General features: G+C 37.5%; 1 protein-coding gene across 1 annotated transcript in view; it reads right to left on the bottom strand.

Moving 5' to 3' along the window:
• Window positions 1-25,344, bottom strand: part of LOC143407846 (cell surface glycoprotein CD200 receptor 2-like) — a 36,769-nt gene that overhangs the window by 2,905 nt on the left and 8,520 nt on the right. The window contains exons 4-5 of the mRNA XM_076867019.2: window positions 23,667-23,720; window positions 15,552-15,675 (exon numbers count right to left, since the gene is read on the bottom strand). Of these exons, the coding sequence (XP_076723134.2) occupies window positions 15,552-15,675; window positions 23,667-23,720 (178 nt within the window). The remainder of the gene's footprint in view (window positions 1-15,551; window positions 15,676-23,666; window positions 23,721-25,344) is intronic.

Raw genomic sequence — 25,344 nt, 5'->3', positions numbered from 1 at the left:
ATGGTTTAGCCTGCATCACTAACTTCAGAAGAGTTGTAGCTATCCCTGGAAAGGCAGAGATAGGAGGCTGTTCTTGCCCAGATTAAAAACTCAAAATCTTCTGGATTTTGAGCAAGAATGAAAATAAACCAGCACTTGAAGTTCTAAGAAACTTTAGGTGCATGATCTCAGATCCTCAGTAGGGTAAGTAACACAGCAGGACAGAAAGAGTCCACCGAAGGGTCATGAGCCACATAGTTTTACTGAATGCTTTCTGATTATTCCTGGATCCCTGATTTGGCCACCTCACAGCCTGCATTTATAGTCCACAGGCAAATTCTTTAAGCTTCTGGTTGCATTTTCCATTTCAGTTTGTTATAAATAATAGGTCAGAACACATGTCCTTAATAGCCTCAGATCTAAAACATATGTGTGTGCAGTGAGACCACAGAGGTAGAGCGACAAAACCTGCAGCCAATTTTATTTTTAGCAGAGGCTTTAGATGTCTGCTCAACACATTTATCTGAAAAGTAATTGTTGTTCATCCAATATGTCATGCTGTCAAGAGACATACCCATGAAGAAGGCCAAGTTCCTCCCTCCAGGAGCATGGAATCTCATTCCTTGTTCACGCAGAAAGAGGGCCAGTTTACACAACCTGAGGTTCAAAAAACGTAACAGAAGTAAAGTGGAGACAAAGAGAAGCTCACCATCAGTCCATCTCAAGCTAAGGAGAAGTCTTCACCAATTTCCTTTGGACTCTTTGGGTAGGGACTGCAGAATAGCTATAGGGTTGCTGCACATGGTGGCAACCCTGGTCTAATTTATAAAGCTGCTCCTTTGTTTCCATGATACTCGAGTTCTGTGTACCCTTTCCTGGCTCTAGAGCAGAAACTTAGATACAAAACCCATTTTTCAAGCCAGCCTACCTTCCTCTCTTGGTGAGGAATCCACTCAGACATTCTTCCTTTGAACTTCACTTCTTTCTTCACTGATTTTGCCTCCACTTCTCTGCTCCTTCTGGAGATTGCTGGTCCCAGAACAATTCCACTTTGTCTTCCTTTTCCCCTTTCCAACTTCTTAGAAGAAGATCTAGGAGGTTACTGGACTGTGGGAAAACTCTGCGTTAGGACCTCAACTCTACTTGTTGGCCTTTGGAGCTTCAACTTTCTTTCTCTGTGTTTTTTATCTTTTTAAATTTTTTTTCTTTTAAATTTGTTCATTTTAGATATATGTGACAATAGAGTATATTTTGACATACTATACATACATGGAGTATAACAGTCTAATTAGGATCCTATTCTTGCAGTTGTACATGATGGGGAGTTTCCCTGATCATATATTCATATATGAAAATAGGAAAGTTATGTCCAATTCATTCTACTGTCTTTCTATTCTTATTCCCCTCCCTTCCCATCATTCCCCTTTGTTTAATCCAAAGAACTTCTGTTCTTCTCTCCACCTCCTTTATTATGTGTTAGCATCCACATAGCAGAGAGAACATTTGGCCTTTAGCTTTGGGGAATTGACTTATTTCACTTAGCATGACAGTCTCCAGTTCCATCCATTCACCAGCAAATGCCATATTTTTATTCAGTGTATTGCTTTATGGCTGAGTAATATTCCATTGTGTATAAATACCACACTTTCTTTTTCCATTCATTGGCAATTATTAAGAATACAGATAACAATAAATGTTGGCAAGAATGTGAGGAAAAGTTTCACTCATAAATTGCTGGGTAGGAATGCAAATTGTTGTAACTACTATGGAAAGCAGTATGGAGATTCCTTGGAAAACTTGGAATGGAACCACCATTTGACCCAGTTATCCCACTCCTTGGTTTTATACCCGAAGGACTTAATATCAGCATTCTACAGTGACATAGCCACATCAGTGTTTATAGCAGCTTAATTCACAATAGCTAAGCTATGGAAACAAACTAGGTACCTTTCAACAGATGAATAGAACTTCAGTTTTCTTAATTGTAAAATATATAAAAAACAGTACTAACTATCTACCTCAAAAGACTAATGAAACAATTAAGTTTGTGAAGCAAGTGCCTCTTTATAAGTGTTGGCTCCTGTCTCCTTTACCTAATTAAACTCTAAATTCCCCCTTTAGGTTGCAGACTATACCACTCTGGTCTGAGGTCACCATTATTATTATTATTATTATTATTATTATTATTATTATTTTAAAAATATTTATTTTTTAGTTTTTCAAGTGGACACAATATCTTTATTTTACATTTATGTGGTGTGGAGGATCGAACTCAGTGCCTCAAGCATGCCAGGCTAGCACTCTACCACTAAGCCACAACCCCAGCCCCACCTTTATTATTTTTTTAAAAGCTTCCTTGGCTCTAATCCCTGTACATCTCCCTGAACTAGCTCTCTCTGTCCTGTGAGCACTGTCTTTGGTTGGTTCACCCAGTTTTGTCTCCCAAGGCTCCTCAGGTTTCCCCTCTGGTTCCCCCACCACGGTGTTGCTGTGAACTCCATATCATAGCCTGTTTTCTCAGGGTATCCTCATTGCAATATGTTGATTAATTGATGCTTTCTAGGTGGGCACGGGGGGGGGGGGGAGCCCTGATGGCACTGTGGTGTGAATATTGCCCCAATGGCCTACTTCAAGCTACAAACAGTCTAATAACCAATTCACAAATTATCTGAATAATGAGTAACAAATCTCACAAGCTACCAAGAGCAGGCTCCAGCACATGACTGATGTCATTCCAGTTGAATGCTCTTTCTCTTTGTTCAAGAGATCTTCTCAGACTCTGCAACCACCATGAAGTTTCATAGGAACTTCTACTATGCCCTGCTTCCAGCATTAGGGACACCTCTAGTTTAGAACCTGTCCACTTTCCTCCTTAGATCAAAACTCATTTTCTCTGCCCCTGAGAAGTTGATGATCGGTAAGTATTTTCTGTCTTTCTTCTCTCCTTTCTTTATTACTCTCTTAAATGCTGTGTTACTTATTTAAAACCAAAGAGACATACTATAGACTATTTGTCCCCTACAAATTCATATTGAAATCCTAACCCCTGATATGATAGTATTAGGAGGTGATCTTTGGTTAGGTGATCAGGTCACAAGGGAAGAGCTCCTTATTCCTGGCACCAGGGATTGAACCCAGAGCCACATCCATAGTCCCATACCCATATTTTTTTGAGACAGTGTATTGCTAAACTGCAGAAAGTTACCTTGAACTTGTGATCCTCCTGCTTCATCCTCCTGAGTCATTGGGATTATAGGCATGTGCCACCATGCTCAGTTCAAAGTCCCTTCTTTTAAAAAATTTTATTTTTTTTATTCTAATTTGTGATACATGACAGCAGAATGCATTTCAATTCATAGTACACATAGAGCACAATTTTTCATTTCTCTGGTTGTACACAAAGTAGCATCACACCATTTGCATCTCCATACATGTACTTAGGCCCTTCTTAAAGAGATTACCGAAAACTCCCTTGTCCTCAAGTTAGAAATACATTTCCTTTGCTTATAATACCTAGTCTCTGGTACTCTGTTATGGCCGCCTACATGGACTAAGATAAACATATACAAAAAATTTTCACTTGAGACCCCAAAAGGAAAATTTTGTCTAAATTATCATTTCTTCTGATCTCATGAGAGCAATAGGATTAAAAAGACAGAGCCAAACTCATGAGAGTTGAACAAAAAAAGGCTAAGACTTGTCCTAAAGCTGGAAAACAATGGTCTTTATCGTTCCCAATATGGATCCAAAACCTCATGACTGCTCATAATTCTAGGCAAAAAGAATCTAATTTTTTAAAATAATTTAAAACTTTCTGATCAGCCAAATAAAATGCTTCAGGAAGAGCAAATCCCCTTAATTTTCTAGGTTTTTAATTTTATTTTATTCTGACAAGTTTGGAAGAGAAATGGGAAGTATATTTCCATAAAGAAATTCCAAATTGGCTTCAAGTGAAAAAAATTCTTGAATCTGTTTGATAGGCTTTGAATTGTTTCTGGATTTTGTTTAATCATTCTAACTTAATGGAGTCAGCAAAACTTTTGGCCTTTAAATCGAGTAATAATGATATCCTCATTGCAAAAAAAAAAAAAAAAAACCAAATATGTCTACATATCTCAGAGTCAGATGGAGAATGGATCTTTTTTACTTTCCATTCTGATTAAGAAATTAAATAGATAATTCACAAGTTTCTATTTGCCTTGCAACCTGGTGCGCATGTTCCACATTGACTAGGAATCAACTGTGTGACCAACAGACTGTGGTGTAGAAAAGTCATAAAAGATGTTGCAGCTTCTGCTTTGCTCACTCTTGGATTCCTAACAGCTTCCACATCATGAGAACATTCAGCCCTGCAAAGAGGTCTACGTGGCAAGGCACAGAAGCTTCCTGCCAACACCAGATGGACTGTCAGCAAGTGAGTGAGCCATCTTCAAACTGGATGCCCAAACCCATATCAAGCCTGCAGAAAACTGCAGCCCCAGCTGACACCTTGACTCAACCTCACGAGAGTTCCAAGAACCCTCTATTTCAGCTTCCTGAAATTCTTGACCCATAGAAACTGTGTGAAAGAATAAGTGTTTATTTTTGTTTTAAACTGCTACTTCGGGGGATAAATTGCTATGCAGCAATACAAAACTAATATAATCAGTTAGAGATTTAAAAGCTAATATTCTGAGAACCAGTGTTTAAAAACCTCTCGTGGTCAGTAAGAGCTAAAAGGCTGCATTTTTTTTTCTTAAAATTTTTGAAGCTGTAGATGGACAGAATGCCTTTATTTTATTTGTATATGGTGCTAAGGATTGAATCCAGTGCTTTGCTCATGCTGGGCAAGCACTCTGCCACTGAGCTACGGCCCCAGCCCTAAGAGGCTGCATTTTAATCCCTGTGATAGACATTATTGGGTTTTTGTGACTCCTTGGCCTTTGAGCACCCTTCCTCTGTGAATTCTGTACCTCCTGGATTCTGGTAAGAGATAATGCATTTCCTAGATACTGCATTAGACCTAGCAAATGCAAGGTGCCAGACACTTACTTACTTTGGCAATGTCAGCAAGAAGCTTCTGTTCCTTCCCTTGCAAACCTCTGGCAGCTGAGGTTTGAACAAGGGTCCTAGGCATGACTCATCAGGTGCACTTGTCCACTTAGGATCTTACATCAAGAGCTAGCAAATGCAAACATGCAGGCAATGAGAGCTGGTAAAGTGTCTGACATCTGTTGGCCACATGGCAACATTGTAAGCTATGGCATCTTGTGGTCTAGAGGTTATGACATTGGTGCCCTTCTTTACTAGATGGCTTTGTTCCTGCCCATTTCCCAGTACTAGCTTTCCAGGATCAGAGATTCTATGAGCTACTTAGTAGACTTATTTTTTGCTTAAATATGTATCTGATATATACACACTACATCGTGGTAGTTACAATGGAAGACATGAAGGAAGAATCAGATATGTAAAATATCTGCTGTCAACAGGAACTACTTAGGAGAGAAGATTATCTCATTCTGGTTGATTGACTCTGTCTTCAAAAGTACAATGTAATGGACAGGGAGAAACTGTGTCACCTTAAGGAAAGATAAAGTAAAAGGACACAATTTCTAAAATAAACGATTATAGGTATACATCAGTGCACCAGGGGTTTGGGATTCTCAAACACTAGTGGTTTGTTTAAAAAAAAAAAAAAAAAAAGCTTTCAGTCTAAGTTCTCCTTCACTAGACTTGTATTTAAATGTTTATTAACTTACTAAAATAACTTCTAACCTGTCATGAACAACAAGAAACCGAGGTATCAAGAAATGCAAAATAAAATTAATTCCAAAGCCATGCTAGTTAAAGCAAAAACACCAAGAACATGAAATTTAATATGTACACAATTTAGCAGGTTTGAAGTTGAAACCAGCTAAAATGTATGAGATAGTCATAAATTTCAGATTTTATGCTGTTTTCTCAAGTAATTAAAAAGGCATATGCATGACAGTACTTGGATTTAATGGTTCATCTTTCCTACCATGTGTCTTTCATTAATTCTTGAGTTACAAACTCTCATAAATTCTAGTATTTTTAAACTGCTAAACAAATCTGTAAGCAGGACAGAAAAAAAATTGATCTTCATGAAGAAAAAACAAAAGTACAGAATCACAGCTTCCTGTAGGTCATATCTGGTTGGCTACCCTGCAGCCTTATTTGGATCTGCCCTTAGTCTGTCTTAGCGAACCCTAGAACTTTTGCCTTACCTTCTGCCAAGAAAGTACATTAGGTTGTTTTACTTTCTACTTTTTGGGAAAATGCATTTTTTAATTACATGGATATATTCTCGGTGCAAAACTCAAATATTGCAGCTCAAGCCTCTCTTCACATCACCCACCATCAAGCTTGCAATCTTCCAGATGGCTTTCCAGGTACATATTGAATCATAGTACAGGTGAAAAGCTCAGCTTCTTACTCTTGTATGCAAAAAAAATCATGGCATTTCGAGGACTTGTTTGAGCAACATGAAAAAAAAATATTCCCAGTTGTCAGCTCCTTCTCTCCTCGTTTTCACCCTGTGTATCTAAATTTGGTGGTCATCAGAGAAGTACCTGGTTGGTCCTGTATGCCATCTATGCCACAGGCATTAGGGAGGAAACCCTTGTTCCCCTTTGCCCACCTCTTTTGGATCTGGAGACTGCTCCTGCCACATCATCATTGAAAGAAGTAAGAATCAGTCTTCTACTGTAGTGTCCGCCAAAGAGAATGCCCCAGTGCCATCCGTGTTCATTTTGACAATGCTCCCTCTGGGGCCTTTCGCTTTGTGGGAGTGCCTCTCTGCTAAGGCAGCGTCAGTGCTGTGCAATGTTACACCCCCCGAAAATGGATGGTGAGGTGCGGGCCCATTTTTTGCTACTATAAACCATGTGGTAAAATGTACTTTCTTGTGCACATGAGCAATGGTACTTTGAGTAGATACTGAAAGGAGGAATCATGAGGTCTTACTTGCCAACAGCTCTCTGAAATGGCTGCATTATCTTACACTCCCTTTAGAAACCTCTTGTCCTCCAATGCCTCTTTAACAGTTGATACTACAAACTTATTATTTTTACCAGTGTGATATGTAAATATATATATATATAGGTTTTCTTTTTAATTGGCCCTTTCCTGATTACTAGTTTGAATATCATTTCAAGTTTATTTGATAGATAGATGAGGAGTACTGGGGATAGAACCCAGGGCTGAGCTATATCCCCTTTTTATTTATTTATTTGTTTGTTTGTTTGTTATTAATTTTGAGACAAGTTACTGAAGGTCTGGCCAACTTGCTGAGGCTGGCCTCAAACTTGGCTCCATTCTGACTGAGTCTCCTGAGTCACTGGGATTACAGACATGTGCCACTGTTCCCTGCTATTTATTGGATATTTTTATTTTCTATCTTATAAAATGGCTATTCATATCTTTTGCCTATGTTTCCAAGGGATTTTTATTTTGTCTTTTTCTTTTGATTTGTTAGAGTTAACAGAGTGAAGGTAATAATATTTTGTCTTATATATATTGCAAATATTTCCTCCCTTTCTGTCTTTCATGGGTAGAATTCCATCTATTCATATAGTCAAAAGTATCCACATATCCCTTTGTGGGTCATATATTTTTCAATATTTTGTTTTGGAGGAAAGTTTAAGTTCAATTTCAAAAATTCAGTGTGTGTATATATATCTACACACACACACACACACATACACACACTATGCTAAGCAAAAAAGATATGTATAATACATATAATATACATATATATTATGCTAAGCAAGAAAACATAAAAATAAATGCCCTGTGGCATCTGTTCTCATGGATTTTACAATTTAGTGTTGGAGACAAATATTCACAAATACCTATAAAAATCAAGGATATTTCCACAAAATACTATTTTAAGAAGTTCTATGGTGAGACCATGCCTCACTTAGAACAAGGCATCTGGAAAGGTTTTATGGATACTGTTACACTGAAGAGAAGGCAGGGGTAGGAACAAAGGCAGGAATACCACAAACCAAAGCAGAAAATTAAACAAGAAAGGACTAGAGATAAATTTCCAGGAAACTTGGATAATAGGTGTGTGGATCGAAATAAGAGGATCATAGAGGAAGACAGAACACAAAAGTAGGGTATAGCTGTCTCAATCTTTTACCCATAAATAAGAAAAATGGGAATAAATTCACTTCCTAGTCTCCTTGAGAAGCAGTCATTAAAGAAAAGAACACTACTGGCTATGAGGAATTAAGTAAAAATTTGGAGAGATCATGTAAACCTAGATAGCCTCACCCTGACATGTGATGACAGCTGAAGATGGATTGTCCCACAGTCCATCCAGCGACTACGTGTGCATTGCTGAGGGATCTGCTGATTTCTGCCTCTCCAGAGCTCTTGCCCAAGAACAGCTGTGGTTTGCAAGTTTTACCATCCTGTAGAGGTGAGAATTAAATAATTTATGCTCTATGACTTCACAGTTTTCCGGGGAGACTGCCAAAGAAAGCATGTTTGGGGTAGAAATCAGAGAGAAAAAAAAAGCAAAATTGAAATAAATTTTAAAACCCAGGCCCAATTTTTTTAAGAATAAGGTTTCCTATCCAATCCTCCCTAAGTTCTACCTGCAGGATGCAATGGCTGTCATGGGTTACTGTGGACAGCAACAGGCTGTCTTGAGCTACATTTGATAGGCAGCTGGAGAGTATTGGGATGTGTGCTTTAGTGGAAAATGTTACAAACAGCTGACCTCCCTCGCCTCCACCGAAATGGCGGCCTTCCTCTGCACATTTTATGTAGCTGTGGGGAGAATGACAAAAGACAGATGCTTCTTGCTGGAATGCTAGTTGTTTAATCATTCTTTCTAGTCCCAAGACATTTACTGTAGCTTCTTGGAGCTGACATCTTGGGCTGCTCCTTGGTTTTCAATGTCTTGTAAATTATGTTGCAATTTTCCATTACAAGGAATACAGGGAAAGTCTGTGGCAGAATTTTTTCAAAGGTGTCATGTCGTGGATGGTGTTGTCTGGGGCCAAAAGCCTTAAAACTGGGAATGCAGGAATTTTTGGTAAATAAACTGTAAGTTCTTGAAGGGGGACACAAAATATATAACCTCATCTCCACCTGACTCCCACCCAGCCTCCCTCAGAACTGCAGAAGCATTCATGTCAACTGAAAGGCTTCACAGCCACACACCAGGTTAGTCTTCCCAATAACGTGGCCTGCCACATGGTACCCACAAAGGAGGAAACCCACTTCCTTTCTAGGTTCTGTGGTCCCCACTGAACGCCCGCATGCTGCATGGCAGACTAGATGCCCCTCAGAATCATAGTAAAACTCGTCTTAGTCACAGACCACCCTCCTCAGTAGGTTTCTTGCTCTGTTTTCAGAAAGATAGCATGAAAGGGAAACTGCAAAGTCATGATGTCCTCAAGTGTTTTCATCAGGATACAGGGTAGCAGTAAATGATTGGCTTCTCATGTACATCCTTGTTTTCCCAGGGGGATCCCATTCTTACCAACAGGTGAATCAAAACAGCAATTTAGAAAGTGATTTATTTTCTTTTTCCCTAAAAGTCAGAACACTAAATTGAATTTCATTAAGTCCTGTTGTTTTAGCATATCCGGTTACATTTGTTTTTTGTTTGTTTGTTTGTTTTTAATATGAACCTGTGAATGTTTTTTCTCTTCCTCTAGTTAAAGTTGCAAATTATCTTGCTTTGCTCTATAGCCTCCCTCTACTGTGCAAAGATGCTCATTTCTTTTCTCCCTGGTGATGATTGTGTCTCTGAAGAGCTCTCTTCAATATGAGGGAGCTTTGGAATAGAGAAGGCACACTAGAAATGGAATCCAGTGTCTATGGTACCCATGGGCTCTCTGTTTCTTACATAGGAGAAAAGAATACACACACACACACACACACACACATATATATATATAAACACACACACATTCATGTGTACAGGAGGTACATTTGGCAGCAGGTAGGCTAAATAATAAGATCTTGTTTTCCTAGACCACTTTCCACAAGGACGTTTATAAATATATAAAGATTATCTTCAAAACGCTCTCTTCAGCTACACTAAGAGCTAGTATTATTTTCCTTTTTCATGAGGCAAAACCAGAATTAGGAGAAACGACTCAGCTCTGCCAGCTTCACCCAGCTCAGAAAGCGAGTCCCACCCTTCTGAGACTCAGCGACATTATCCATCAGACCCAAGCCTCTCCCAGCCTCTCCGGCTCTCCTCTGTGTACAGACCAATGTTCTTGGCTCCTCATTTGATCTTAAAGTCAGTGTTGGGTGAATCAGTCTGAAGATTTGGACATTCTGTTCAGGGAACATTATAAATTCATCAAGATTTGCTGGATCTGCAAAACTCTCCTGGCATTCTTCGTAGAATAACTGTCCTCTGTCCCCAGATGACTTCATGAAACGTAAGATTTGTATGAGATGATAGTTTCCCCATCGCCTGGAGAGATAAGCACCCTGACATATGTCTCTGCTGCCCATGAGGTCTTCTCCTCTGGCAGTCTTTCTTGCCTGTCCTGATCCACCAGGGCATCGTATAAAACTCAATTTGACTATTACCATCTCCTTCGCTGAGGCTTCACACCCATTCCCCACTTCTACCTTCTTAGCAATGCCCCCAATTTATTCAGGTCTCCACTCACATCTCTCCCACCAAGACATGTGTCTGGTGAAAATTGTTGATCTTAGCCCTAGCTCCATCAACATAAGCATAATATCTGTTTCTTAACTGTCCCGTGGCCTTGACCATCAAAGGAGAGAAGAAGCACATGGGGGTTCTGGGTTTTCACTAGGAAGACAGAATCCAGGAAAGAGAGGGACATTCCTCTTCCTCTGAAGTGCCATGGTCTGTCTGTTGCCATATGATGGCTGCCTGCCTCCCTTTGGGCACCAAGAAAAATAGGCCTCTTTCTAAGACCCAGTAGCCACTGAATTCTGAGAGTCTCCGTTTCCTCTTTTGAAAAATGAGGAAGTTGACCTAATTTATCTGTAGCTTCCTTCCAGTTTTAGAATACCAAATATGCTTCTCAAAGATGCTGGGGGGGGGCCCTAGGAAGTGCAGAAGGCCAGCTAATTTTATCCATAGCTCTAACAATCTGGAGCCATTAACACTTAACGAGCAGTTCGAGTTTTAAGAGTTGGGTGATCTCAACTCTTCATCTGAAGAAATGAGTAGTCATCTTGGTTTACCATGAAGACTCACACTGCTTTTTCCCTGCAGCCAGGCTGTTAAAATCCATTCCTACCTCATTCAGTAAAGAAAATGTTTCTACTAAATTAGTGAAAAGAGTAGTACAAGCAGATTATGCTAAGTGAAGCTAGCCAATCCCTAAAAAACAAATGCCAAATGTCTTCTTTGATATAATGAGAGCAACTAAGAACAGAGCAGGGAGGAAGAGCAGGAGGAAAAGATTAACATTAAACAGAGACATGAGGTGGGAGGGAAAGGGAGAGAAAAGGGAAATTGCATGGAAATGGAAGGAGACCCTCATTGTTATACAAAATTACATATAAGAGGTTGTGAGGGGAATGGGAAAAGAAACAAAGAGAGAAATGAATTACAGTAGATGGGGTAGAGGGAGAAGATGGGAGGGAATGGGAGAGGGGATAGTAGAGGATAGGAAAGGTAGCAGAATACAACAGTCACTAATAGGGCATTATGTAAAAATGTGGATGTGTTACCGATGTGATTCTGCAATCTGTATTTGAGGTAAAATGGGAGTTCATAACCCACTTGAATCTAATGTATGAAATATGATATGTCAAGAGCTTTGTAATGTTTTGAACAACCAATAAAAAAAATAAATAAATAAATAAATAAAAGAGTACTACAAGTTTAGGAAGTGAAAAAACGTTTTTTTTTTTCTCCTTAATTTTAAGTTAGAACATTTCCCACCCACTGCTGATGTAATTGTCTCAAAACCACCCAAGAAGACCTGAAGAATTAGTAAATGGTAGGGCAGTTGTATGGAAAAATTAAAGAAAAAAAATACAGGATTATTTTGCCTTAGGTTAAGTAGCTTTTTTAACTTGCTTCAAAATGTTAAAAGAATTAAGTTGAAGCACCATCTAGTGGCCCACAATTGTGTCTTGCCACAAGTAGCCCCAAATTTTCTTTAGTTTGAGACCATGATTAATTTTTCTGTACGTGCATACATATGCATATGGGTGTTCAAGAAAGAAAAATAATATGGGTTTCCCGGCACCTTTTATTATCTTTATGTAGAGATAGGAAGATGGGTTTGGAAGGAGGGGCTATAGTTTTCTACTCTTCCAATCAAGTGCCACCAATAACATCCTGCCAGTGAGAATGGGATAGAGAGGTGGCCTGAATTCACGTAAGTCTCTCCCACAAATGATTGAGTTCCTTTGGTAAAAAAAGAATTAACACAATAAAGTCCAATAGATCTTGACTCCTCTGTGTCTCTTACTCACAATGATATGTTCTTCTTTCCAATCCTACAAAGCAGATATGTCCTCACATGTCTAGTGACAACTAGATGATCTTCTCACAGCCCCAGATTCCCAAGTCCTTTCCCACCCACCACAAGCCACAGCATCACTTAACTTTACATAACCAACCGTTCTTGCAAAATCTTCATAGAAATGGCTCTGTGATTCCTAACCTCTGACTTTATGCCTGTTTTATTACCTCTAAGTCAAGAACAAAAATAGATCACTATATGCACATAAGGAGAACATAACCTGTTCTTGCAAGATTGACAACAAACCTTCAGATTGACCAACTAGGTGTTTATGACAATGAGGATTAAGTTCGGCTTTGTGTACAATAAAACCCAAAATAGCAATGCCATGAATAAAATAGTTTATTCTCTTATACAAAGTCAATAGGTAGATGGACTAGGGTTGGTAGGGCAGCTCCATGGTCATCAGGCCCAGGATGCTTCCATCTTTCTTTTTCCATTTTTTTAAAATCCATCTCAGTGAATAGTCTTCATCCTCAAGGGTCACTCATAGCTCAAGTTGGCTGCTGGACCTCCAGTCATCACACCAATGTTGCAGTCCAAGAAATAAGGAGGAAAAGCAGAAAAGCACCCTTCCTTTCTCTTTCAAAAAGTTTTCCAGAAAATGTGCTTATATTTCATTTGCCAAAACTCAACAGGGAGGTGGGCAGGTTAGAGTGAGGTGATTCAGCTATACTCTATGTGGTTCTCACTCCCCAGCAGGCTAGGCCAGACATGTTCTCATTGGAGTAGCAGGCAGAAACATGAAGGACCTCATGAGACCCATGCTCAGATGGTACCCTGCCACTGCTGCGTCATTTTATTGGCCAAAGCAAATTACATATGGCGGACAAGCATGTACTCTCCTTACGGAAAGGACTTTGAAATCCGCTGAAAGCTTACATGGGTAAAAGGGGGTGTGAACATAATCAATGGCCACAAAGAGAAAGGGTAGGACCACAATGGACCAGGCAACTTGCAATCTCTGCTGTCTTTTTCAGTCTATTACAGAATTGAATTACAAGACTCCTTCACTTTCAATATGCTATCATAAACATGAAAAAAATCTAATACAAAATCTAATAAATATGATATTTACTAATGAAAATATTTATTAACTCATGTTAGATGACAAATAGAGTAGGCATTAATCTTAGCACTAGTCCTATTATTTACTATTGGCTAGATGTATAACAAGCTTGATTCCTTTTCTTCCAAAGCAGTCAGATCATTTTCCAAGCTCTGTACAAGTTACCATGACCTTCAGACTGAACACTAGACAATGGAATTCGAGTAGAAGTAATTGCTACTCCAAGTCTGGCCTGTAAAATCCTCCCACATAAAATCCTGCTGCCTTTTCACCAGGTGACTAGAGAGTACTCTGAGGAAATCAGAGTCACAGCATAAAGAGGATAAAATGCTAGCTTGGAGCAATACCTGTCAAACCACTGTCCCAGACCCACCAACTACATTGGAGTGTGATTTGAGTAAGAATTAAACTTTTTTGGTGGGCAAACAAGAATCTAGGATGAAAGCACCACCTAATTAGAGTACTGGACTAGTGTAGTATCTTCCAGTATTAAGCATTCATTTTCTCCCCTACAGTTTTATTGAAAACAAAACTAGCAGCCCAAATCACTCACAACTTTACATAAGAAATGATTCCTTTAGCTGGGCATGGTGGTGCCTGCTGGTAATCCCAGTAACTTGGGAGGCTGAGGGAGGAAGATCACAAGTTTGAGGGTAGTCTCAGCAATTTAGCAAGGTCCTAAGAAACTTTAGTGAGACTCTATCTCAAAATAAAAAATAAAAAGGGTTGGGGACATGGCTCAGTGGTGAAACATCCCTGGGTTCAATCTACAGTATGGGGGGGGGGGGGGCGGAAAGATACATTTAGGTAAAACAACACTTTTTACTACAGGATTACCATCTGAATCAGCAGCCTTTCAAGATATTAGGGCTTCACCAATATCCCACCCTTTACCCTCATTAATCCATTCCAATCTGTAACTTAGAATATAAACAACAAACAGTACTCAGACACTCAGAGCTCTAAAAGGGCAGGGGACCTTCAGCATTGTCTCCAAGGACACTGGCAGTTCCTTAGTTGGGAACAATTTATAATTTCTACTAAAATGCCACTATTGCTAAAAAAGACTTTAAGCCATTCACTTAGGATTCAGTCCAAATATGCAATGTGACTGCCCTGGTACTTGCTAGCAAGAAAAAAAAGGACAGAAGGTTCGCTACTGGCCAACTTGCAGACGGTGTTTATAGTGGCTCCAGCCATTACAATTTTGATTAGCATCTCAAGTGGCAAAGGAACCAAGAAGCTGGATGAAAGCACCATCCAAAGGACTCAAGGCATATAGAAAAAACTGCTCAGCATTGTTGTTTGAATTGCTGAGCCATCTTCTTCTTTAGGCTGGGAAGCAGGATTGTTTTACTTTGTCTAATAAGCATTCACTGAAGGAAAGGGAAGAATAGACAAAGCATCCATGACATTTATGATAGCAAACACCAAGCTTCTGCATATGTGTAAATACTGTATGTTAAGAGACTGAAACAGCTTGCTAACTTATGTCCATTCTCATAAACGCTTAGGTACGAAAGTGCACTTCAGCTAAATGTTGAACATGAGGTTGATTATAAATGGCTGTTTTCTTGTTATGTCTCATCAACTGACTTCCAGATCTTCTGATTTTTATTCTCTAGGAAGAAACATAATAATAACAATAATATTAATAATGATGATAATAATAATAATGCAAGAAACAAGTCATCAGAATCATGAAAACATGGAAGTAACTCTTGAGAAGTACCAGCAGCCTCTTAACCTCCTGCTGCAATCTCAAGGAGTGTGCTAGGCTAGGACTCTCTTGGTTCAAAATCACAAAAAAGCTCTGGCCCCAGTTCTGTGGACACCTCTGCCAGGTCTTCCAGTTGTTCACAAAGCCTAATGTTAAAGAAGCAGCTGAGGCAGCCAGCGCAATGTATCATGAAATTTGTCAAGCTCATTCCAGCACAGAAGGAACTCAAAAGTCTCCCAGTGATGTTTGCTTCCTACTGAGTCTTACCAGTTCAATCTTCAGTTCCTACCTGCAATCATTTATCCTCTGGAAGAAAGCAAATCCCACAATAACCAGAATGACCACAAGAAGAGAGAGTTTCGCATAGAGAATGATCAGCAGAGTTGAACCTGGAGATTCTGGTGTTCCGAGACCTTTAAATGTAGGTAAGAGTTAAAAGTCTGTTTGAAGATTCTTATAATTAACAAATTAGAGTCAATGGTTTAAAAGAATACTTTAAAAATATTCCTAAAAGTTCATAGATTGTCAAAATTTTTTTTTAAAATTCTAAATTATATTTCAAATATTACTAATGTATCATTATTTCATGACTGAGTTCAGGACCCATATCTTTGTTTTGTACTTGGTACATTTTAACACATATTTTCTGAAAGAATAAGAATATTCTAAGCATTTTTAATTGTTCTAAATATTAAAAAAAAAAGAAAAACAAATTTTTCCTTGCAAAGTTTAGTCTTATTCTGAATATTTTGGGCATGATCTGATAACACTTTCAACACACAGTGAAATGGTTTTGTCACTGAGTAGATAGAACCACTTTAATAAAGTGTTTTATGTCTTTCTACTTTCGTTTTACTCATCTGTAAAATGCCCCCTGGGATTTATTTAAAAGATAAATGCAGACTAATCGGATCATTATTCTGCAATCTTTTCTTCTATGAAAAGGCACAATGAGGGGATAAGAAAACAATATGATAAAGGATGCTGATTCACACTGGAGATGAGTGGGGGATCATGGAAGGAATAGATGAACTTTAGACAAGGCAAAAGGGAGGGAGGAAAAAGGAGGGGGCACAAGGGTAGGAAAGACAGTGGAATGAGAAGGACATCATGACCCTAAGTACATGTATGAAGACATGAATGGTGTGACTACTTTGAGTTCAACCAGAGATATGAATGTGCACTATAATTGAAATGCGTTCTAGTGTCATATATAACAAATTAGAATAAATAAAATTTAAAAATTTTTAAAAATAAATTTTAAAAAAAGGACAATATGAATGCAGTCCCCAAAAAGCTCAGAGTCTAACTGGAGAAATCAAATTCACACAAATGAAAGAGAAGTCATGAGAGAGCATATGGTGCTGGTGAGCATTAGATTATAAACCATCTGAGGAATAAGAATGGTTCATCAACTCCAGGGGTCAGAGAGAAGTGGGATTTAAACTGAGCTTTGCTGTCTGCAGTATTAAACAGGTTAAGAGAAGAAGGAAGGATGTTTCAAGGGAAAGGAACAACTTAAGGCTTTGAGGATTTGGGGCATACAGTGGAAAATGTAGACATTGGGTTTTCTGATAATCAGAACCTAATTGTGCAATTATTTGTGTCAGGTATTGTGACAGACCTTAGTGATATAGAATTGGAAAAAAAAAAAAGTGGTTCCTATTTTCGAGGAACTTACAACATACTAGAAGTCAAAGACATCTGTAGTTGTGATACAAAGAGAAATATAATGTCTTTGTTACCTGGCTCTTGGCACATAACTTCTAAAACCTTGGAAATACCACTATAATAAGAGTATCATTTGTATGCTAACAAGATGACTGGTGTCTGGAAGACCTTACATATCTTCAGAATGAGGGTTAGTTATCAGAAAAGTACATGATTACAGTTGTAACATTCAGCCTCTCTCACCACCACAACCACCATCACTGAGCTCTAAGGAGGCTAGAGATTGAGTTAATCACCAAACACCAATGATTTAGTCAATCAAGCCTATATAATGAAGTCTCCATAAAGACAGTGAACAATGGTGTTTGGATAGCTTCTGCATTAGAAGACATATCCAGGAGCTGGGAGAATGGCTTTCTCTAAGATGGTATGAAAGCTCCAGGCTCCTTCCCCTGTACTTTGCCCTATGTATCTCTTCCATTTGGCTGTTCCTGTGTTGTTTCCTTTATACTAATGAATAACAGTAAATAAAATGCCTTCCTGAGTTTTGTGAGCCATTCTGGCAGATTATTGAATCTGATTGGAGGAATGTGGGAACTCCTTGAATTTCTAGTCAATTAGCTATAAGTACAGGTGGCAACTAAGACCTGTTACTGGTGTCTCAAGTGGGGGCAGTATGTGAGACTGACTCCCTAAGCGTGGGATCTGTTCTAACCCCAGGAGTTAGCATTAGAATTAAATTGAATTGCAAGACACCTAGTTAATACTGGAGATTTAGAGTATTGGTTGGTGTGCAAAGAAAAGAACCATGCTCATTTGGTGTCAGAGTATTGTGAGTGAAAATAGTTCAGAGCCATCAATGACAGGAGTATGGAAGTACCCTAAAAGAGGCATGAATGAAGCATGACATCAATACAGAGAAGAAACAGTTGACTAAGTTTCAAGTTGAAGAAAAAATTCATCCCCGAGGAGCAATGGCAAACTAAGTCTCAAAACCTCAATAAGAATTGATCAAATGCAATGAAAGAAACCATCACAGAGTAAGAGGTACATTGTGAGGATGTTGAAGCTGAGTGTAAAAGGCAACAGAGAAACAGAGCAGAATACTTTTGAAAAGCCCAAAAAGACCACATGCATGGGGTGCAGACTGGAGAAGAGTGAGACATGAGGCACAAAAGAGCTGCTGTAGTGCAAGCTGTCAAAGGGGTTTAGCTTTCCATGAAGCCAAAGGAGCCTTGGGGGTCATGTAAGTAGAGGAGTGGAACATTTTTCATTTTAGAAAGGTCCTTGTGAAATAATCCAGGAATAAATTGAAAGTAAGTAAGCTAAGGGCCAGTAGTCTTGCTCTAAGCCATTTCAATAATCTTGGTGAGAGATGATCATACAAATAACTAAGATAGAAAGAGAAGCTTCCATATTTAAGAATGATTTCTAAGGTCAAATCAATAAAACAGAGTTACTGGTTTTGAATATGAGGAATAAGAAAGAAGGATGTTGTAGAATATGTTTAAGTTTCTAGCTTAAGAAATTTATCAAGTTTTAAAGTGCATGTATGAATATGTAACAATGAATCCCACTATTGTGCATAATTATGATGCACAAATAAAAATATGAAGAAAAGAAAATAATTGAAGAGAATGTACAGAAATATTTGTACAAAAGAATGTACAAAAATTTAAAGTTATAAAACAAACATGCAGAACTCACGAAGGGGTAAAAATATTTGAGTTGCCCTTCATGCATCTAAGTGAATCTGTCCAGTTTCAAGTTGGTTTTGATCACCAACCAAAGGAGAGCCAAAAAGCAAAATCTGGGCAAAAAAAGAAAAAAGAAAACACATATTTGAGAGTTAAGAATTAGCTGATAGATGAAGCAATGGGTATGATTTTGAGGTTATTCAAGGAACATAGATAAGTGAGAATCAGGTCAAGGATGCAACCCATAGAAATGCTTTCATTCATAAAATGAATAGATGAAAACAAAGAAGTCAACTGAATGTTAAGAAGAGAACCAAGGGATGGAAAACAAAATCAACATACTAAAATCAGTAGCTTTTCTGTATGCCAACAATGAATTTGCTAAGAAAGAAATCAGGAAAATAATCCCATTCACAATAATTTCAACAAAAATAAAATACTTAGGAATGAAACTAACCAAGAAAATGAAAGATATCTACAATGAAAATTATAGAATATTGAAAGAAGAAATTAAATAAGATACAAGATAGAAAGACTTCCCATTTTCATGGATAGGCAAAATTAATATTGTTAAAATGGCTAAATAACCAAAAATAATGTACAGACTCAGTGCAATCCTTATTAAAATACCAAAATACCAATGGCAATCTTCATAGAACTAGAAACAGCAGTCCTAAATTTCATTTGGAAGAATAAAAAGTGCACTATAGCAAAAGTAATCCTAACCCCCCCCCCAAAAAAAAGCAATGCTAGAGACATCACAATACCTGATCTGAACTTGTACTACAGAACTATAGTAACAAAAACTGCATGGAACTAGCATAAAAACAGACAAATAGACCAAAGATACCAAACAGAAGACACAGAAACAGACTCACACACATCTACAGTCATGTGATCCTTGACAGGGGCACCAAAAACAGACATTAGAAAAAATACAGGCTTTTTAACAAATGGTGTTGGGGAAACTGGTTATACTAATATAGAAGAATGACACTAAATCCTTATTTCTTTACTTTGCCCAAACATCAACTCAAAGTGGATCAAAGACCTAGGAATTAGACAACAAATTTGGTAACTCATTGAAGAAAATGTAGGGTCAACACTCTAACATATAGGCATAGGCAATGACTTTCTCAACATTGTGAATGTATAACTGATGTGATTCTGCAATTTGTATTTGGGGTAAAAATGGAAAAGCATAACTCACATGAATCAAATGTATGAAAGATGAAAAAAATAAATTAAAAAAAAAAATAAGACTCCTAAAGTTCAGGAAATAATACCAAGAATTAATGAATGAATGGCATCAAATTAAAAAAACTTCTGCACAGCCAAGGAAATAATTAAGAAGGTGAAGGGAGAACCTACAGAATGGGAAAATATCTTTGCTAACTACTCTTTGGACAGATAATTACTATCCAGCATATGTTAAAAACTCAAAAAACTTAACACCAAAAACAACCCAATCAATAAATGAGCAAATGAACTAAACAGACATTTCTCAAAAGAAGAAATACAAATTACAACAAACATATATATTTAAAAAGTGTCCAATGTCTTTAGCAATTGGGGAAAGGCAAATCAAAACTACATTGAGATTTTATATTCACTTAGAATAGCAGTAATCAACAATACAAACAATAATATATGCTGGTGATGATGTGGGGGGAAATGAAACACTTTTACACTGTTGCTAGAATTATAAATTAGTACACTATTACAGAGATCAGAATGGATATTCCTCAAGAGACTAGAAATGGAATTACCATGTGACCCAGCTATGCCACTCCTTGGTATTTATCCCAAAGAAATAAAGTCAGCATACTATAGTACATGCATACCCATGTTCATAGTAGGGCAATTCACAAGAGTCATATTTTGGAATGAGCCTGGGGATGTCAATGGATGAATAGATAAGAAAATGTGGTATGTATACACAATGGAGTTTTATTTAGTCATAAGGAATGAAGTTATGTCATTTTCAGGAAAATGGATAGAACCTAAGAGCATTATGTTAAGCAAAGTAAACCAAACTTGGAACATCAAGGGTCCTGTTTTTTTTCCTCATATGTGAAAACTGTAGAGGAAAAAGGGAAAAAGGTTGCAGGGAGGGTCTCATGAAAATAGAAGGGACACCAGTAGAATAGAGGAAGGGAACCAGAGGGCATAGAAAAGAGAAATACAGGGAAATGATATTAACCTGATTATAATGCTATGTCATGTGCATTTACAAATATGTAAAAATTAATCTCACTATTATGCATAATTATCATTCATCAAAAAATATACAGAAGAAAAAGGAAGAGAATCAAGTGAGAATGGGAGGGAAACACATGAGAAAGGAGGAGTGACCATACTGAATATTATCAAAAAATAAATTAACTATTAAGAATTAATAAATATTATTTAAAGTTACTAATTATTCAACATCATTAAACGGTAAATATTTAACATTAATATTTGTGAAAACTTACAATAAAGCTAATTAAGCTAACACACAAAGAAAAATTTATATTTTATTTGACATCTGGGGAATATTTGATGCTTTTTGTCCAACTACTTTCTGGGAAGGTAGACACAAAGGAATAAATGTCAAGGGATAGATGTGAGGTGACATAAAAGAGACAATAAATGTAGGTTCCGTTTTGTAGAGAATCTTGGACATGAGTAAAAGACAAGAGCTAGAGTGAAGAAGTAAGAGCATCAAGTTCTTAAACAAAAAACAAACTAGAAAAATTACAAACCAGGAACAGATCTATGGATAGACTCCTACTGCCAGTCAAATGGGAGACTAAGCAGGTCATAATAGATACGTGTCTATCTGAATAGTGGCACATACTCCCGGCTGCCACTGTGTCACTGTCATAGAATTGTCTCTGTGATAAAATCCCCCTCTGGTGTCCAAATAGTCTTTGCAGCTGACTTGTCTGCAACTGCCTTTAACACCCCAGTTCTATTCTGCCCTGAAAGCAGGGACTTCAGGGGACACTGAAGAGATGTAAGGGAAATCATGCTTCAATCTTAACATAAGAAATATGAAATTTAGAGACACTTAATTCAGTCACAAATCGGATGATCTGAAATATCATATTCACAACATATGACATTCCTTTCTTTTTTATTTTTTAATATTTATTTTTTAGTTTTCGGTGGACACAACACCTTTATTTTATTTTTTATGTGGTGCTGAGGATTGAACCCAGTGCCCCGTGCATGCCAGGCAAGTACACTACAGCTTGAGCCACATCCCCAGCCCAACAACATATGACATTCTTTACCTAAGACTTGGAGGTGATATCCACGACGGAAATTCCCATGATATGTTGTCATTTGACACCTAAAATATCCATCATGAGTGATGGCTGTTGCATAAATCTGAAGGTGAGGACTCTGGTCAGGTCTGGAGGCCCAGGTTATTCTCCCGTCAACACAGCTGGTTTTGATGGTCTGATTTGTTTCCCTGTTGTGAGCAATTTTGCATGAAGGCTTGTTTCTGAAGCGTATTTGCCATGCTGTTATCAGTACTCTTGTCAATGGAATACAAGGGCAATAGAGCACCACCTTGGTACCCATCTGCACAGACAGTGAAGTGGTAACTGGACACACATGCATACATACACAAGGAGAATGAGAAAAGAAAGCCTTGATAAAGGACCTGTGTGTGTGATTTATCCACCGCACATTACATGAAGTCCTAGTACAACATTGCTTAGCTGGTGATCTTACTCCAGAAATATTAGATTTACATAAGAAATTAACATTCACAAAATATACGTAATGTACTAAAGGAAATTCAGATATTAACAATTTTTTCCTGTAGTATGAATTATTAGGGAAACTATGCATTATAAAATATGTTGAAATTAAATCAGGAATTTCAATGTCTAGAAACAGACATGAAGACAGAATTCTAAATTAAATGACAAAGACAGTGTTCTAATACTTATATTTTGGCAGTGAGCAATACTGATTTTATCATACAATTCATGCTCCTAGGGAGATAAAATAAAATGGAATAATTATCAGGCAGTGATCTCCCCTTGAGGTTTGATGAGTACAAAACTATCAGTAACATCAAATCTAAATGCCTGTTACTAAGGGTGCAATTCCAGACAACATAAATGTGGGAAGTATGTGGCACTTTTACTAAAGTTAAATAATATAGCATTTAGATTGAGCGTGATGGAAATTTTTAATTTTTTATAATTTACAAATCACAAGTCAGTAAAACCAATATATCTTGAAATAATATGCAGTTTCACCAGTTCAGCCATTCCATAAAAATGAAAAATGATAATGTCTAGTGAAAAGAGACCTTCAAAATATTTATTTATGGTAAAAAAGTAGTTTGGTATATATAAAAAAAAGAAAAACTTCCAGTTTTTACTGTAAATGTGTGATATTATCAAACATAGTATCTGGAGAAGTTTCCCTTCCTTCTTGTTTAGAGCAACATATATCCACAGATAAATGAATTATGACGTGTGCTTACATATTTTGCTGCAGCATGTTCAATCCAGTTCTCAGAATTAAATATAAAAGTTGACCCCTTGTGTCCATCTTTTAAAGCAAAACTTGAGACCTGTAACCTACAAACATCTTCTAATATAGAATCTCACACTTCCCATAAACCAGCATAAACTGTCCATGACTGAGCATGGTTTACTGAGAGGTGATTACCTTTTGTGTGAATGAAACTTTCTTACCCTAAAATCCACAATTAATATCTGTCCTTTCCTGTTTTAGTATCACTCTCTTTTCTGGGTACTCAAGCCTTTGCATTTTGTGGTCAACTAAAGATCATGTAACTAGATGAAGAAAGAGATAGGACTTGAACACAGTCCTGACAGAAAGTAAGACTGTACCTTGTTCAGGGAGCAAGTAGTGGTAGGGTCACTTGGGACACCTCATACCCAAACACTCAGATTGCCATATTCTAAAGCCAGACAAGAGGTTGCCCATCAGCCACTGTTTCTAACAAAGTTCCACTCTCCATCCCCTCAGTGCTGGCCCTCGATAAGGAAGCATATTACCTTCCATAGGGGGTAATGCCATCTGCTGTCCATCCAAGAATGAACTACTTGAATCTAGAGAATATTTAGAGAAGAGTAAATGAGATCAATTTGATGTGCTCAAATGGAGGGGAAGCCAGTATTTCTCCATATTCTCCTTCAACATGAGAGACAATTGGTTAACCATCATGAAAATTATATAACCATTGCAAAACAAATTAGAAGTTATGCTATCTAGTAATAAAACTATGTTAATATGTTGAAAAGTATATTCAGAAGGTATTAATCAAAGGTTTCACATTTTTCAAACACCTAATCTTGTCAACCATTTACACAAGGTAACCCTGTCTCCCTTCTCCAGCCAGAGGGATTGATCTGACTCAACTCCTTTCTCCATATGCCACTCTCTAATTAAAGTTGTTTGGTCTAATGATGGGACCCTCAACCTGACAGATAAAGCAGAGCCTTTTCTCAAGGATTTTAGAAACAGAATTGAGAAGACTTCATTTGTCTACCCTTTTCCCATATTTTTCCTACTTTGGAAGATAAAAAAAAATATGGAGGGGAAATGATGCAGAATAAGAGGGAGGAACAGAGGTGAGAGTCCTTATCTACTTCAATGTTCTAATTTCATAGTTCCAAGACCCACATGCAATAGTTCCCTTGGGTGCTATAATATTTTTTATAATGAAAATAATCCTGAGCACCTTCATAGTAAAACCAGAGATTCCTGAGTCAAGGATCCAGACATTAGGAAGGGTGGAGCTGAAGTGCCAAACCAAAGAGCAATATTAAAGGAAAGTCTGAACTACGAACAGTGGAATGTGTGAACACACACATCATTCTCCCTTCCCAGAACACCAGGGTCAGGTTTATTCTTCCAGGGCAAAGAACTGAAGAGTAATTCTCCAAAGAGTCTGAACAGTCCCAGAGAAAAAGACCTTCAGAAATGTAAGGAAGAACCAATTTTTTTACAGATAAAAATCATTTACATTCTTGTTCATGTATCAAAACTTATTGGTTTGTAAATCCCACCATCAGATAATACAGCTTTGAATTGGTTCTTTAGTGCTCAATTTGAAATTTATTGAGAGCAAGGATTACCAAAGGGTTAATAAAAGTATTGTATGTGGGGAAAAAAGATGAAAAACAAACCAATATCCAGGAAAAAAAAAAGGAGCTCAGATTAAGTAAACATAGGATCAAGCAGAAGATTGAGGTAAGGAGAATGTCCAGGCCCATAGCTTTGCAGAAAGTCAAGTGACCAGCAAAACTTATTAGTCTCAGAGCATTAAAAAAAACTTCAAGAAAGTTTGTCTTCAGAGGGAAAAAAATATTACTAGGTGTTCTCTAGTTCAGTCAGTGAGATCAATAATAAGTAACAATAGGTATATATATCTTTAAGGAATCCCAAAAAAGTAAAGCAATTATGAAGTCCAGGAAAAACAAGAAGTTATTCAAAAGAGAAAGAATTACTTTATTTCTTGATTCAGCACTTAATGACAAATTAATGCAAACATTGGCCACTTAAGTTAATGAAATGCTGATATATTAATAACATGAAAGATGAGGAAAGGGAGTAAGATAAGGTTAAATATTCATCTACCATAAAAGAAAGTGAGTACATAAAGTCTAAATTCAACACACTAAGAAACAGCACTGTGAGAATGTGGTTTAAGAAAATGGAGTTAATTACCAC

Source organism: Callospermophilus lateralis, chromosome 10, assembly GCF_048772815.1.
Source record: "Callospermophilus lateralis isolate mCalLat2 chromosome 10, mCalLat2.hap1, whole genome shotgun sequence".
NCBI classification, from domain to species: Eukaryota; Metazoa; Chordata; class Mammalia; order Rodentia; family Sciuridae; genus Callospermophilus; species Callospermophilus lateralis.
This window is presented reverse-complemented; position numbering and strand designations above follow the sequence as displayed.